Source organism: Plutella xylostella, chromosome 13 (genome assembly GCF_932276165.1).
Source record: "Plutella xylostella chromosome 13, ilPluXylo3.1, whole genome shotgun sequence".
NCBI classification, from domain to species: Eukaryota; Metazoa; Arthropoda; class Insecta; order Lepidoptera; family Plutellidae; genus Plutella; species Plutella xylostella.
The window spans coordinates 4,923,695-4,940,822 of record NC_063993.1 but is presented as its reverse complement, the minus strand read 5'-3'; the positions used below and the strand labels follow the sequence as shown (position 1 = coordinate 4,940,822).

General features: G+C 39.3%; 3 protein-coding genes across 3 annotated transcripts in view; 1 reads left to right on the top strand and 2 right to left on the bottom strand.

The window, feature by feature from the left end:
• Positions 1 to 5,317, bottom strand: part of LOC105398048 (phospholipid-transporting ATPase VD) — a 53,983-nt gene extending 48,666 nt beyond the window's left edge. The window contains exon 1 of the mRNA XM_048625191.1: positions 4,093 to 5,317. Coding sequence (XP_048481148.1) covers positions 4,093 to 4,910 — 818 coding nt within the window. The 5' untranslated portion in view covers positions 4,911 to 5,317. The remainder of the gene's footprint in view (positions 1 to 4,092) is intronic.
• A 4,411-nt stretch (positions 5,318 to 9,728) lies between these two features.
• On the top strand, positions 9,729 to 11,660 carry LOC105397979 (rab GDP dissociation inhibitor alpha). Its single transcript, XM_011570015.3, has one exon. The coding sequence runs from the start codon at positions 9,832 to 9,834 to the stop codon at positions 11,161 to 11,163; it is 1,332 nt and encodes a 443-aa protein (XP_011568317.2). The 5' UTR covers positions 9,729 to 9,831; the 3' UTR covers positions 11,164 to 11,660.
• On the bottom strand, positions 11,650 to 16,235 carry LOC105397980 (beta-alanine-activating enzyme). The gene is made up of 6 exons (XM_011570016.3): positions 15,833 to 16,235; positions 14,777 to 15,609; positions 13,684 to 14,593; positions 12,761 to 13,076; positions 12,251 to 12,514; positions 11,650 to 12,105 (listed from the first exon to the last, which is right to left on the bottom strand). Exons 1-6 carry the CDS (start codon positions 16,060 to 16,062, stop codon positions 11,695 to 11,697), a joined length of 2,964 nt encoding a protein of 987 aa, XP_011568318.3. The 5' UTR covers positions 16,063 to 16,235; the 3' UTR covers positions 11,650 to 11,694.
• Between the last annotated feature and the right edge of the window lie 893 nt (positions 16,236 to 17,128).

Here is a 17,128-nt window from a genome sequence, read left to right as displayed (position 1 = left end):
TGAGCATTCCTTCGATGACGGATGTTGAGCCACTTGAGTTTATTACGAAAATCGGTGACATGGTCATACTTACGCAGGCCAAAAATATAGCGAATGCATAAGTTGAGCAGACGGTCGAGTTTATCAAGTAGCTCTTCGGTGAGATCAGGGTAGCACACATCTGCGTAGTCAATGATAGGGAGCAACAAGGAGTTGACTAGCGTAACTTTGGTCGAGTACGGCAGGAAATTCTGCAACCGTTTTAGTCCATGCATCGAGGCATAGATCTTGCGACTAATTTCTGAGACATGCAATTCCCATGACAGGTTATTCTGGATATGAAGACCAAGGTTTTTAACACTATCACAGTAAGGCAAAGTAACCCCATTGAAGATTACTGGTGGTAGTGGGCCGTTTCGCAGTCTAGCTAAGTGATACCTGCTGCCAACAAACATAACTTGGGTTTTAGAGGGATTGACTAGGAGACCGTAGTTTGCTGTCCAATTTTTGACTGCATCAAGATCAGCAGTCATCTTGTCAATAGCCTCCAAAACATCACCGGGACCACAGGAAACATACAATTGCAGATCGTCAGCGTACAAGTGGTAAGAGGTGAACTTAAGAACGGAGACAAGCGTATTGATAAATACTGAAAAAAGGATAGGGGAAAGGACACCACCTTGGGGCACGCCGGCTGTGACATCACACCAGTCCGATTCAATGTCATCGGACCGGATGCGTTGTCGGCGACCACTCAAGTAGGAAGAGAACCACTCGGCTACTGAGCCAGACATATTAAGAGAACGGAGTATGGACAAGAGGATATCATGATCGACACAGTTGAAGGCGTTGCTAAAGTCAAGAAGTGTAAGGAGAGTTAGTTGGCTATCGTCCACGGCCTTACGAAGTTCATCAGTAATTTTAATGAGAGCGGAGCAAGTACTATGGGATGGACGAAATCCCGATTGAAGGGGGTTTAGTAGATTGTTAGAGGAGAGAAAATTCATAATACTTATTCGAATCCTAATCATGGAGACCATAAATCCGTCGTATGGAATGAATATTGAGAATACTGTAACAGTGTAACATACACATAAATACATGATATAAAACCGAAAGGGTCAAGGGGGTCGCGAAATATTTTTTTATTCCAGGGGGGTCGCGTCATGAAAAAGGTTGAAAAACACTGGTATAGAGTAACCCTCCAGCGGCGGAACATCGCTTCATTCAACATTCACGCTTCCAGTAATCACTCGTCGGCATAATGGATTTTTATAAATGAGCGCCTCTGCAGAAATCGATTTTCAACCTTCAAGGCTCGAGCTGTCATTACTTTTCTGATTACTAAAGACAATAATGACCGAAGCGTCTTGTTTTCGTGTAATAATTGATGAATAACGATGGTGTCACGCTTGATTTATGTCGAAATTTGGATTCAATGTTAATTATTATAAATTTGGTAGCTAAGGTTTTTTTATTATTAAACTATTTCAATTAAATTATACCGTCCACCCTTTCACATGTCACACGAAAAGAGGTTGTACGACATGTGCAGCAACACTGCTGTATTACACCCATAATAGTTCCCATACCAGCCTATAAAAGAAAGAGAGAGCTCTAACCCAGGCCCACTGAAATATTGTATATTTGCACTTGAAATATGAAAACCAGACATAATCCCAAAATAAAAACACATTGGTTGCAAAACAAATTCTGGGCCTATATGAACTAAAGTCCCTACAGCACATACATTTACGCTTTGAGTGGCATTTATAAAGCCCTACGTGTATGATTGGATGTTTATCAAATATTTGTTCGCAATGATTACTATTTGTAAAGCAGGTTTAACGATAAATGTCAGAAAATATCAAGGGTATTAATTAAAAAAGTACTATGGGGGCTTTCTACAAACAAATGTTGCATTATTAAGTCAAGGTTCTTTCAGGTTTCAGGAAGTAGGTAATAATGATAATACGCCTTGAAGTGAAATGAAAGGTTGCCTATATTTTAATGATAACGGTTTGATATTAATTGCCTTTTCATAACCAATACTTACAGAATAGATAGTGTGTTTACACGATAACATTCGACATACAATACGTCTTTCAATTACCTAGATCGTTATTGTTAATGAATTATTGATATTGTTAACTTTAAAGGGGATTCGAGTTTTTTTTTTATTTACTTATTTTAATTAAGTACTTATTTAATTCTTTATTGCACAAAATAAATTGGTACAAAGGCGAACTCAATGCTAGTGCATTCTCTACCAGTTAACCTTTGGTGATGTTGAAAAAGTTATGTTACTCCAGGCTTATTCCATACCAAATTTCCTTAAAATCGGTTTAGCCGTTTTGACGTGAAGAAGTAACAAACATACGTACACACACACACACATTATACTCACAAACTTTCGCCTTTATAATATTAGTAGGATGTGTGTTCGTTATCGTGTCGCCAGTCGGCTTGCAGTGCGAACGAGTGTGTAAATGCGGTAAGATAGAGGGCCGATAACATATAGCTAAACCAAAACCTTGTCAACATTAGTCATCGTAAAATCGTTTAATCATGATGTCAAGAGTCAGCAATATAATTTAGGATTAATATTTGAGACACATAAAATAGGTACCTTTGGACCATTATACATGTTTTAATGTTCCTTCTTATAATGTTGACTCTCAAAAAAATATTTTTAATTATGTATGTATAATTGAGGGTTAATGAATCAGCTGTGATTTGCAAGTATTCTATCTAGGTAGGTATGTAGCAGAGCTTTAAAACTTTCAAATAACCCACTTAACTGAAAATAAGCCTCCATGTCTGTAAAATTTACTTATTTAGATAAACTTTGATTACATAAATTTGATTACAACTCTGTACTCACAAGGCAAGGGTAGTTGGGAATGTTTACACATTGTAACACCATGAATTGGTAAATTAATATCTAGCTAAGCTTGGACTAGAGACCTAGATTATAAAACTAGGCTTGAACACCCTATTGTACAGTGCCACCCTAAGCAAACATTAGATGAGTATACACTATGACTTCATAGGACACAGGGCTATGAATAATAAAGGAGCAACAGGCATTTGAACTAGAATTAATGTCAAATATGGCATTGTACCTCCACTACTGATTGTAGGTACAATGCTTTATTGATTATGTAGTGGTTTGCTGCAGCTGAAATGCATTTGTAGTTATAAAAAGGTCAATGTCACAAATTACTGTTTGAATCATATCAACATTTTATATAATTTCGAGTATAATGGTGTAGGTATCGTAAGGGACCAACCTTTCTTTTCAAAAGTTAATCAAATCATCATCTAGCTACGGATTAGATAGTTCATTGACAGTATGTAAAGATAAGATTACCTCACCATTTATGGGTGATATTAAAGTTTGTCTCAATAGAAAATATGTATATGTTTAATAAGGGTCCAGCATGACATAGCATGAATAATGGAAGTTGTATTTTAGCTTTATTGAGAAATAATGCCATTTTAAAGTAGGTACCTATATTAATCTCTCAAGTCAATTCTCAGAATCATACTAGTGATCTTGATAAATTGAATTTTGAATTTATCCTAACTAATATTATAAATGCGAACGTAACTGTGTCTGTCTGTCTGTTACTCCTTCACGCCAAAACTACTGAACGGATTTGAATGAAATTTGGTATGCATACGGTCTAGACCCTAGGAAAGAACATAGGCTACTTTTTATCCCGGAATTCCCACGGGATTTTTTTTGAGGCGAAGCGAAGCGCGGGAACAGCTAGTACTCCATAAATCTAGTGACTTGAAAAAAATAATATTATGAAATACCTAGCTATTTATTTTTATACAAAAGATTGTTTCAGTATGTCTCTTTATGTAATATTAGGTGAAGGTCAAAGTAAGGTCTAGATCAGGATCAGTCCCAATACTCCCAATGTCCCAATCAAGAGCTTTACAGGACTAGGTACATACTTATAATAAATGTCTCCATAAAAATATCTTGCATCAACTTGCCTTCATATAATATATTGAATATGATTTAAAATGTAAATGACTAACTCAACAAATTACTCAAGATTTCTCAAAGAATAGAAAGTGATAATGTTAACAACTTACCTTTTGTAGACACGGCAATAAGAGTTGTTGATTCTCTTGTCAGATAAGTGTCTCCTGCGATCCTCAAACAGGTCCTTTATCGCAGTCACACCAAGCACAAACAACACAGGGAACATAGCCACCTCCTTGCCAAATGCATTCACCGATGGCACCCAGTTCAGTAACACTATAAATATGAAATACAAATTGGCTATTCTATGGAACTGTTCAAATAGGTTCTTGGGTATGAACGACAACAGTGTATATTTGGTAGTCCTCACTTTGTTATTACACCTTTTCCCGTTGGGGTGGTCTTTAGGGGGAGTTTTCTCAGGCACTAAGTGATTAGGGATTACATTGATATTTCGGTTATCAACGGCGGGCGGGGGTCGCCGCAGCACCCAGAAGAAGGCTTTCCTGAGGGCGCCGACGTCGGACTCGCGACGCAGCGTGTAGATGGAATCGGAGCGCGAGGCCTGGCGCGAGTGGTGGCGCACGGAGGCCATGCGGGGCAGCGCGGAGGCGGGCGGCGCATCGCGGTGGCCCGGCGGCAGGATGAACTCCGTGCGGCTGCCCGTGCGGCTGTGGCCCGGGCCGGAGCCGGCGCGCGGGCTGTCCCCGATCTGCCCGTGCGAGAAGGCGCGCTGGTGCCCGCGCAGCGCCGACTTGAGCGGCGCGGGCCGCGCGGCCGCGGGCGCCGCGCTCCCCGCCAGCATCGGCGTGCCTCCATGGCTTATGGACCTCGAGTGCCCTTTCGCTTTCGGGAACAGATACGTTTGCTCCGGTGCCCCCGGCAAACTTGGTACAATCGAAGGAGTTTCGCTTCCTTCTGTTGACATTTTCGAACATCTGATACACTGAACGTTTTCTTTTTCCTTTCATTTAAAACTACAACGTCTGTTTTATCACTTCACTGGTTAACACTTACGATTCACTTATTGGAGCAGGTAGAAAAACTACCGTAGGAAATTGAAACATATGGTTTGGAGTCATCTGTTTACCGTTTCACACGTAACGGGCGTAAACATTCACCGAGAAAACACTTCACTTCTAGGTAAGGGTGGCTGAGGCAATTTGATCATTCTTATAACAAAACAAAGTTATAATTGATACTTTAATCATTTGTTATCGAAGATGCTAAATAACATTAATATGCGCGAAAACAGAATCACCACACAATAATTTTGGGCGAATGAACTGCACTGACTCGACGTCGACAACTGATGGCCGATTTCTAATTTGACAAGTGAAGTGACAGATTACAGATGACAGATGGCAGTAGTGATGTGTAAACTGTTAACGATTAAGAATCTCAAGGTTTTGGAATCGAATATTTATTTCTGTTGTTCATAACATAACATGCGATTTGATTGTCAAACTACCTCATATATAAACAATCAGCCTCTTACTTCCGTAAATTGATAGTAAATGCATGATAAGGTAACAAATAAAAAAAACCTATTACAAAATACAGACCCTCTTTCTTGTTTGGGTCCTGAAAATAATAAATGAGGGCACTCCTAACCTATAATTGTTAAAAAAAAGTTGTGGTAACACACAGTGTTTAGTGTTTGAGTTCATTATCCCTTAATAAGGCATGGCATTGCAATTTTTTTCATTGGTTTTTCCGCCCGTAACTCAAGTTCAAAATAAGGTAGGTACCCTTGCCTTATTAGGGGTTATAGTACCAAGGGGGGGCTGAGCTGTAGGCTACCTCCGGGGTCACAGGTGGCGGATAGTGAACGGCCATCAGATATGGTGGTTAGCTGCGAATATATTGAATAAGCAGTCCCCGACCACACAGCGGCGAGGTTACGAGAGCGTAGTGGGAAGTCTGGTGGAACGGACTTACCTAGAAAATGCTGCACAAGCTCAATGAGTACCTTGTGTCATGGCGAGCATGTGCCGCCAGTAAATAAGCACATCCACCCCTGCAGCGGGCAGCTGCGCCTGCAGTAGACCTGGGAGCGGAGGTCAAGGAGACCGGTACGGTTGCAGGTCACCATTGCTACTACGGTAGCAAACAGCGATGCGGAAGGCAAAGGGAAAACCACCGCATTATTTTTTCCCAGGATGATCATTATGGCTGAGAAAAATAAAACCAAGGCCCTCAGTCCCCGGCAGACCTTAGATGGTCAGAGGGTGCTAAGAATCCCCGGGTCAGCCATAAGGATTGCAACATGGAATGCTCAAAGCATGTTCAAGGAAGCTAAATTTAAAAACGTGATTGAAGAAATGAATAGGCTCAAAATTGACATATTGGGGATAAGTGAATCTAGGCTAAAGGGTACAGGGATACAAAGTGATGAAGAAACAATAACCTATTATAGTGGAAATGATGACAGTCTTTGTCATCATTTCCACTGGAATGGAGTTGCAATTATAATAAGAAAAAATCTAAGATCCGCAGTAATTAATTTCCTCCCAGTATCTGACCGTGTTATGCTACTCCAAATAAGAGCCAAACCAGTCAATTTAAACATAGTGCAAATATACGCTCCAACGGCCGACAAAAGTGACAACATTCTGGAAGAATTTTACAAAGACCTGAAGACTGCACTCACCAAGTTGAAAAAACATGAGTGTACGATAATAATGGGTGACTTTAACGCAAAGATCGGCGAAGGTCAATTACAGGATGTTGTTGGTCAGTTTGGGCTGGGTGTGAGAAATGACCGAGGAGACCGTCTAGTCCAGTTCTGCCAAGAAGAATCAATGGTTGTTATGAACACATTTTTTAAATTACCACCTCGTCGCTTATATACATGGAAATCGCCAGCTGACTCACCAACTAATATAGTTCGAAACCAGATAGATTTCATACTTGTTCACAAAAGATACCGCAATAGCTTCAAATCAGTAAAAACCTACCCGGGAGCTGATATCGGTTCCGACCACAATCCCCTTGTAGGAGTTTTTAATATAAAACTTAAAAAGCTAACAGCGCCTTCAAATATGCATGGAAAAATCGATGTTTCCAAACTCAGGGACAAAGACACAAGAAATAAACTTCATTGCGCTCTTCACAATAAATTCCATGAGTTAAAAGAGACAGACAAATTTCAACCACTTATTTCATCCCCTGAACAAGTATGGAAAACTGTAAAAGAAGTTATTTTAGATACAGCAAAAGAATCACTGGTCCCGACTGCAGCTGAGAAGTCAAAAGAATGGATTACTGATGAAATCCTGAATCTCATGACACAAAGACGACTTGTTAAACATACAAACCCCTTGAAATACAAGGAGATTCACAAGGAAATAGGACGGAAATGTATAGAGGCCAAAGATCAATGGATAAATAACAAATGCACAGAAATAGAGACACTGCAAGCCAAACACGATACCTTCAACATGTACAAGAAGATCAATGACCTAATGGGTCTAAAGAGGAAGCCAAACGGAAATACTCTCCTAGACAAAGACAATAATTACGCCATGAACATTGAGGATCGTTTGAGAATATGGAAGGATTACATTGAAGATCTATTTCACGACCAGAGATCTAACCACATCAACGCTAGTACAGAGCTTATTGGACCACGTATAACAAAAGATGAAGTGTTTTACGCAATTAAGTCTGCGAAAAACGGAAAATCGGTAGGTCCTGATGAAATACCAGCTGAGATTCTTAAACTACTAGAATATGAACATCTTGATGTAATGGTGAATTTCTTCAATAGTATCTATGACACAGGCATTATTCCTTCAGATTGGCTCCACTCTATATTCATAACCCTACCAAAAATCAGCACTGCAAAACGTTGTAACGAATACCGTACCATTTCATTAATGAGCCATGTCCTAAAAATTTTCTTAAAGATTATTCACAAAAGAATCTATAGAAAGTGTGAAGAAAATATATCAGAGACACAATTTGGGTTTAGAAATGGCTATGGCACGAGAGATGCACTATTTGCCTACCAAGTGCTCATGCAACGGTGTTGGGATATGAACCAAAGCATTTACATATGTTTTATCGATTATGAAAAAGCGTTCGATCGCGTGAAACACGACAAACTTATCCAGATCTTAGAAAAAGTAGGTCTCGATTCAAAAGACGTCTCAATAATTAAGAACCTCTACTGGCAGCAGACAGCGAACGTCCGCGTAGAACACAAACTCACAGCTGATGTAGAGATATTACGAGGAGTGCGACAAGGATGTGTATTATCACCGTTGCTATTTAACTTGTACGCTGAAGAAATTTTCTCAGAGGCGCTTGAAAATGCAACAGAGGGTATTGTTGTAAATGGGAGACCCCTCAACAACATACGATACGCCGATGATACTGTTCTCCTTGCCAGCTGCCCTGAAGACCTGCAAAAGCTGATAAATTGTGTGGCATCATCCAGTGCTCGTAACGGTCTCAATATTAATATAAAAAAGACCAAGTACATGGTTGTCGGTCGTTCTCAAATATCTGCCAATCTCTCTGTCAACAACCAACCATTGGAGAGAGTTAGTTCATATAAATACCTAGGGTGTATTGTGAACGAACAAGAGGACCACAGTGTGGAAGTCAGATGTCGCATCGAGCAAGCCAGGGCTGCGTTTGTGAAAATGAGACACCTCCTTTGCAACCGAAATCTCAAACTCTCCACTAGGTGCCGCTTGGTACGGTGCTACATATTTTCCATACTTCTGTACGGAGTAGAAGCTTGGACACTGACCAAGACCTTATGTAAACGGTTAGAAGCCTTCGAAATGTGGATATATAGAAGAATGCTGAAAATATCATGGACGGATAGAGTAAAAAATGAAACGGTACTGCAAAGGATGCACAAAAGGCTAGAACTCTTAAACACAATTAAGAAAAGGAAGCTGCAATACTTAGGCCATATAATGCGCAATGAAAAATATGCCCTCCTGCAACTCATATTGCAAGGGAAAATACAGGGCAAAAGAAGACCTGGCCGTAGAAGAACCCACTGGCTACAGAACCTCGCCGAATGGTTCAATATGTCCACCATAGAGCTATTCCGAGCTGCGACTTCCCGGGCCCAAGTGGCCATAATGATAGCCGACCTACGATAGTAGATGGCACTTGAAGAAGAAGAAGAAGTACCAAATTACGGATTATGGGTATAAAATTTCGATTAATCGATTAAGATTTTTATTTCACAACACTAGTGTTTCTAAAGCACCTCTTAGAATAAGGAATAATTTGCAAAACTACAGTTAAACACTAATAAACGGACACTACTTGTAACTTATGTACAATGTTAAATCTTGAGTCCGTTTTCATAACTACGCACACCCTGCATCCATCCACGAGGATGGTTATTATTCTGGAATTCATATTTTCTTCATATTCTACTTACTCGTTGTCTATGGTTCGTAAAAAAACAATTCCATGTTAGCCAACATTCCGAAAAAACAAAATACCATGTTGCCAACATTCATAAACAATAATAATACGTATAGCTGAATAAACTAAACGCAATTTGAATTTAATTTTGTTTACAAATCCTTTTTTATATGCAGTCGATTTATTTATAATCTAAGTTATAAAATAAGACTAATTCATAATTAATATCGTGAAAAAAAACTTAAATTAATTTAAAACGAATTTGATTCGCAGAAAAAAATATAATAATGCGTTTAGTTTTGATTCAAATAAGAGTCGACGTCATCGCCATTGCCATTTTGCCATCGTAGCGGCAGACATATTTGTTCCGACATTTTGACATTTATCTCCCGGTTCTTGATTCTACACTTGAGCTTCTTCAAAAAGATTTTGTGCTTGAGTGGTTCACCATGGATGAAGAATACGACGCAATTGTCCTGGGCACCGGACTTAAAGAATGCATCCTTAGTGGTATGCTCTCGGTTTCCGGCAAGAAGGTGTTACACATTGATCGAAACAAGTATTACGGCGGTGAGTCTGCGTCAATTACCCCGTTAGAAGAGTTGTTCTCGAAGTTCAATGCTCCAGCACCTGATGAAACATATAGCAGGGGACGCGATTGGAATGTTGACCTCATCCCGAAGTTTTTGATGGCCAACGGTCTGTTGGTAAAACTGCTAATCCATACGGGCGTCACCCGATATTTGGAATTCAAATCTGTCGAAGGGAGCTACGTCTACAAAGGCGGTAAGATCTCCAAGGTTCCTGTTGATCAAAAAGAAGCTCTCGCTTCCGATCTCATGGGTATGTTTGAAAAGAGGCGTTTCAGGAACTTCCTCATCTATGTCCAAGACTTCCAGCCTGAAGATACCAAAACATGGAAGGACTTCGACCCAAGCACTAACAACATGCAAGGTCTTTATGACAAGTTTGGGCTTGACAAGAATACCCAAGACTTCACTGGGCATGCCTTGGCTCTGTACCTAGATGACAACTATCTGCAGCAACCAGCCATCCAAACTATCCAGCGTATCAAGCTTTACTCTGACTCTCTGGCCCGCTATGGCAAATCGCCTTACCTGTACCCTATGTATGGTTTGGGTGAGTTGCCCCAAGGGTTCGCTCGTCTGTCTGCCATCTATGGAGGGACTTACATGTTAGATAAACCTATTGATGAGATTGTGCTTGGTGAAGGAGGCAAAGTAGTGGGAGTCCGCTCCGGCAACGAAATTGCCAAATGCAAGCAGGTCTACTGTGACCCCAGCTATGTTCCTGACCGAGTTCGCAAGAAGGCCCAGGTCATTCGCTGCATTTGCCTTTTAGATCACCCAATTGCTAATACCAAAGATGCTCTGTCCACACAGATTATTATTCCACAGAAACAAGTGGGAAGGCACTCTGACATCTATGTGTCTGTTGTCTCATACACACACCAAGTGGCGGCTAAGGGCTGGTTCATTGCTATGGTCTCTACCACTGTAGAAACCAGTGACCCTGAGTCAGAGATTAAGCCTGGTCTGGACCTCTTAGGACCTATCAGGCAGAAGTTTGTTTCTGTAACTGACTACTTTGAGCCCATTGATGACGGCAGCCAAAGCCAGATCTTCATTTCTGAGTCTTACGATGCCACCACACACTTTGAGACAACTTGCTTAGATGTGCTCAAGATATACAAGCGAGGCACAGATGAGGACTTTGACTTCTCCAAGGTGAAGGTGGAGCTCGGAGAGGAAGATCAATAAATGTATGCTATATTATAACCTACCTATGTAAATTGCTTGTTAATTTCACTATTTGTTTATAAAATATTTTAGCCTACCTTAAATGTTTACTAGGGTTTATTTGGGTAAAGAGTTTTTAAAAGCTTAGATGTATTGGCATTAAATTATAATATCTATGTAAAATGTTACCTTGCAGAAGGTTTATTTGAACTATGTGATCCATTTTGTTTTAAACTTAAAAGTATGAAGTTTATTTTAAAGGATTTTAAATTTGGCTTAAGATCGCTTTTATTATATTTACATGTTTAAGGATAAAAAGTTAACTGATCTGCACAAGTGAATCTGAGTGGCAGCTGGTTTGTCTGCATTTAACAATATGCATTCCATGTTTGGTACTTCTTGAATAGCAGCTAACCATATCAAATTTTGTAAATCAAGATTTATGAATATGAATGCTCATTATACCTAAATGTTTACTGTGTAAGATCATAAATAAAACATACATTATACTATGGAAACCGAGTTTTATTTGTACAAATATTATTCTCTATATCACAGAATTTGACTAGGATTCTCTATTGAATTTAGATCCAATTTTAGTGAGTACACATTGTCATCTCTGCAGCCAATATAAACGGAATTAGAATAGACCACAGGGCTGGAGAAAGTTTCATTAGGCAGGCTGTACTTTAGTAATATTGCTCCACTTCTAGCTTCCATCACGCATAGACAGCCATTGCTTGCTGCAGCTAGGAAGACATCTTCGTTTATGGCGCAAGGAGTAGCAAACACCTGGGAAGGCATATCAGTGCTCCAAAGCAACCTGGGCAGTAATCTGTCTACTAATATACTGTAGACCTTCTTATCATGGCATCCAAAACTTATTTGCCATTTTAATTTACTTAGCTTTCGTAAATACATAGATGAGAAAATATTTCCTTTTGCTCCATTGTATTCCCAGACCTGAAAAACGATTTGGTAAGAGTTAGTACAGTATTTAGAATTTGTAATCTATCTGAGAAGTTAAAAAAAAAATAGGGGCTCTACTAAGAGAGTTATCCTAAGAGTTTAGTAGTCATATTAGTAGATTAAAATTATGTAAGTATACCTTGACTCCCTTGTCGACAGTCCGGCAATGGACGCACCCACTGACATCTGTGAAGATGACATATTTGTCTTCATCATACACGACTGGGTTGGAGAACACTGGACTACCCAGCGTGTCTCGCCATTTGATCGTGTTATCAGTAGAGTCCAAGCAACCACACTCTCCTTTCAGTGTCCCGAACAGGACATATTTGTTGCCTGCACACACAAGGTCCGCAGATATGGGGTGTTCAGAAACTGGTACACTAGACTTGATGGCTCCGGTCTGTAATTAATAAAATAACTTAATTAGTAGGTACCTAAGTATTTCGTAAGTATGTATATGTCATATGTACATTTGCCACGAGATTTACTTCCAACATAATAATATGGGTGTGTTGGTGAGGCATTAGCATATTCTGCATAGGTCCCTAGCTCAAACTTGCCGGAGGAGTAGTTATAACAGACCCAATCATAAAGCTATCCAACTACACCGCCCATTAATCTGAATTATTTATAAGCAGGAACTTACAGTTATATCAATGAGCCAAATAACGCCTTCATACGTGGCCACGTACAGGGATCCATTGCAAAAAGTAGCTTTGCTTTTAATCCTATGTTTCACGTTCCGTTTCCACATTTGTGTGCCATTTTCTAATTTGAAACAGACTATGGTTCCGTCGTAGGTGCCCACCACGCCGCAAGGTGGGACGCCCTCTGGTGGCTGGTGGCAGTAAACTGAGGCTTCGACACGAGAAGTCTCTGTAATTAATCCTTGCACTTCACCGCTCTTTGCGTCCAGGATTACTATTTTTCCTGAATGACTGCTCACAACGATATAAACATTACTGAAACAAAAGAAAGTATCTGTGGTTTATGAGTTGGTAGTGCCAGGAGTCTAGGTAGGTACCTACATAATTCTCTAGCTAATCCTAACTATATAATATTATAAATGCGAAAGTAACTGTGTCTGTCTGTCTGTCTGTTACTCTTTCACGCCAAAACTACTGAACGGATTTGAATGAAATTTGGTATACATACGGTCTAGACCCTGGGAAAGAACATAGGCTACTTTTTATCCCGGAATTCCCACGGGAAAACTTTTTAAGGCGAAGCGAAGCGCGCGGGAACAGCTAGTGCAGCTATAAAGAATACAGCTGCTAGTTTCCTCTTTAGATATTATGTCAATGGATGAAGTTATAACCACTATAATCATGAATTGGAAGTGGCAGTGGCCCGGTCACATATCCCATGACCGGCGGCGTAAACGAGTTCTTGACTGAAAAATATGAACAGGAAAGACAGGTGGCCGGTAGTGGATGTATGAGGAAGACCGAGGACAGAGTGTTGTGGCGCTGCTTGGGAGAAGTCTACGTCCAGAAGTGGACGATTACGAGCTGATAATTATGATGATGAATCCTGTTTTTTATTACTAGTATTGGGATAAGTACTCACGAGTCAATGTGAAATAGTTCTGGAGATGCATCAACACATTTCCCAGTGTCGTAACTCCATTCCACACTCATACTAAATGGGACTTCGGTCATTCTGTCTGCTGTGATGATTGAGGTCTGATTGTCGGTAGTTACAGTTAAATTCGACTTCTTAATCGACACAGTTTCACCATCAAGTGTTTTACATCTAGTTCTCTTTATTTTTCTCTTTGGCTTTTTTACAACATCATGAATACACTTATTTACTTCTTGTACCACTGTATCAATTGTATTTTTATGTGACAGCAACAGTGGAAGAGCGCTTTTGGCAAATGATGGATATGTTTGTGACATTCTGTTGCACATGGCAACAGCCATGAATGATGTCCCCCCAATACTGTAGAAGTCTTTATCCTTTATCTCATCATACGAAATAGTTGAATCCAGTGTACATTTTAACTCTTTAATAAATTGACTTTTACAATCTTCAGTTACACTTGAATTGGCTAGCAATCTCTGGTTGAATAATGTGTTTAATGTTTGCTTAGACACTTTCCCATGCGGATTTAGAGGCAGATTTGCAATTCTTATGACTTTATCAGGCCAGTGCTTGTCATTGAGCTTAGACTTCAGAAAATTTGAAAGTTCTGTGGTAGTTAATGTGTCTGATACATAATATACCACTAGCAGGGTTGGCTTTGGAAGCCAAATACAAGAGCATGACTTTACGAGTGGAGACTGCAGTGCTGTAGACTCAATAAGCTTCAGATCAACTTTATGGCCAAATCTCTTAATGACATCATCTTTCCTCCCTCTGAAGTACATAGTGCCATTATGCACCTCAGCCAGGTCTCCAGTGTCCACATTTTTCAGTATAACTTCTTCATTACTATTTGATTCATTTAAAACTGTACATCTTCTGGATTCACTTGCTGAAACATAACAATGTTTTTGTTGTATTAAAACGCCTTATAACAAGGTACCTAATATCTTTATTTTAAATGATTATTATCTTATCAACTGAAGCTCTGAAATATTTAATGAATTTACATTAGAATTACCTTTATAAAACAGAACCAAAAGTGTAACTAATTGAATGTAAAAAGTATACTAACATAAGATAATCCTTCCTATATTGCTATGTTTGGTGATAGGTTCAATGTCGATTTGGGTTTCAGATAAACATTTACCCAAAGGCACCTCTCTGTCTGTGTCAATTTTGTCTAGATCCAACTCAGCCACACTTGCCCAGCAGGACATCTCGGTAACTCCGTACAGAGCAAAGACTCTAGTTTTATTTACTGATGATTTTGATTGCTTCAGGCGTGATATCCCGGAGAGGGCCTCTCCTCCAAGCGCTAGACACCTCAAGGTGGAAGAAGCACCAAGTATTTTTTCACTCATATCTACATTGCTGTGCTGAAACAATTTCGAAGGTGTTGTTTGCCAGAATGTTACGGAGTGGCTTAGACTTTCTTTTTCGGGAAACATAATATCCAAATTTTCTGGAGCAATAAGCAAAGATGCCCCATTCATATATGCCAGCTGTATTTCAATCATTGATGGATCAAATGTTAAAGGCGTTGAAAAATAAATTACATCATTTTGTGTGATATCAAAAAGTTTTGTCAGGTCCTTGACATTTGGCTCAATACATTGTATTGGAATTTGAATTAATTTTGGTTCTCCAGTGCTTCCAGACGTTGAACAAATAAATGAATGGAGGTTTGAATGTGTTGCTGAATTTCTGGTATTCATATTATAGAAGTTAATTTTTAGTTCAAATACTGCAACTGAAATATCTGGACACTGTCCCAATAGTTTCGAGTCATGATAGCTTTTACAGCTTTTAATTTCAATAATACTACTAAATTGAATTTTGTTTGTAATACTTGTAATGTCTTGAGAAGGATCCAGGAACATAAAACTTGTGGTGTATTTGTGAGCCCTGAAAAATTAATAAAAAGGATCATTATGTTGGTGTACGATTTTTGTGATCAATTATATTATATATTCTATTTATCATGAGCATACAAGTTTTTACCCAGCAAGCTTAGCTGTAAGTAGGTACTTTAAAAAGTTTTCTGTGGGGAAGTAGGGATGAAGGTTACCTATGAAAGTAGAAGCACCCCATAATATTCTCTCATTTATGTTTATTTATTAATACTTACGCAGCAATAACACAAGGGACAATCATGTTTCTGTCGGACAGTATCCCAATAACACCCTTAGTGCAGTGTAGTTGTTGCAGATTTTGATAAATGTACTCACAAACTCCATATAACTCAGAGTACGAATAGGTATTATATCTACCATTGCTGTACTCTCTAATAGCTATATTTGAAGGAAATTTGGCACACATTTGCACAAATAAATCGTAATACCCATTCTTGAATTTCATTTTAAATACTTAAATAAAAATGTAGTCAATCACTGAGTTTAATGACAGTAAGTCAGTAAATATAGTAAACAATATACATTATAATGGCAAGCTGTGTATAAGAGTTTTTACTTTAAAATATTAAAAACTTGAAAATATAATTAAAGGAGTATTTTTTTCAACTTCTTTCCTTGTATTTATTTACTTACTACTGTCACGTTGACATTGACAGTTGACACTGTCAGCGCGACTTCATGCTAATTTATTTATTTATTTATTTATTTATTTATTATAAAAACAATAATGCTTAACAGCTATGGCCAACACGCGATTATTGCTAGGTAGTACAACAATTATGTATTTACAAAATAGAATTTAGCATTCAACAAATACAATTAAAATTATACAAAAAGAAACATAAAATACAACATAAAAAAAAACAGAATTAAAAATCTATATAAATTGAGATCATTTTAAACAATAAATAACATATATCTTAGGAACTAAGTACAACTTTACATAGCCTAATAAGAGCAGGTAATGTAGTGTGATGTATGTCGGCATCCTGACATCGCTCTAAAAAGTTATTAATATAACAAATAGCCCTGACAGTGGGAGCATTCTGTCCACGTACTGTGGTGACCTCAACTACTGGTGCGAGGGCGGGCGGGCGCGCGCAGGCGGCGCGGCGCGGGCGGCCCCCGCGCGCCGGCGCCCACAGCCCCACGCCGCTCAGCGCCGCCGGGTTGTCCACGCCGCCCCGCAGCAGGCGCAAGTAGTGCACCACGGTGTGCACCGCTCGACGCACTTCCAGTGTCTCCATACCTACCATGCCTATTACAAATAGAGATGGATATAGAAAAGGATAGTATCCGTAGACCCTCCTAAATAGATATCTGGCAAACTTACGCTGCAAACGCTCCATCATGACAATGTACTTAGCCTCGTAGGGGCCCCATGTAATTGCGTCAAATTCTAGTTTACTTCGGACAAACGAATTATATAGGACCATGGCAACTCTAGTGTCACTAAAATGAGATGCAGTGCGCATGACGTAACCTAGAGTCTTGTTAGCACTCTTACAACA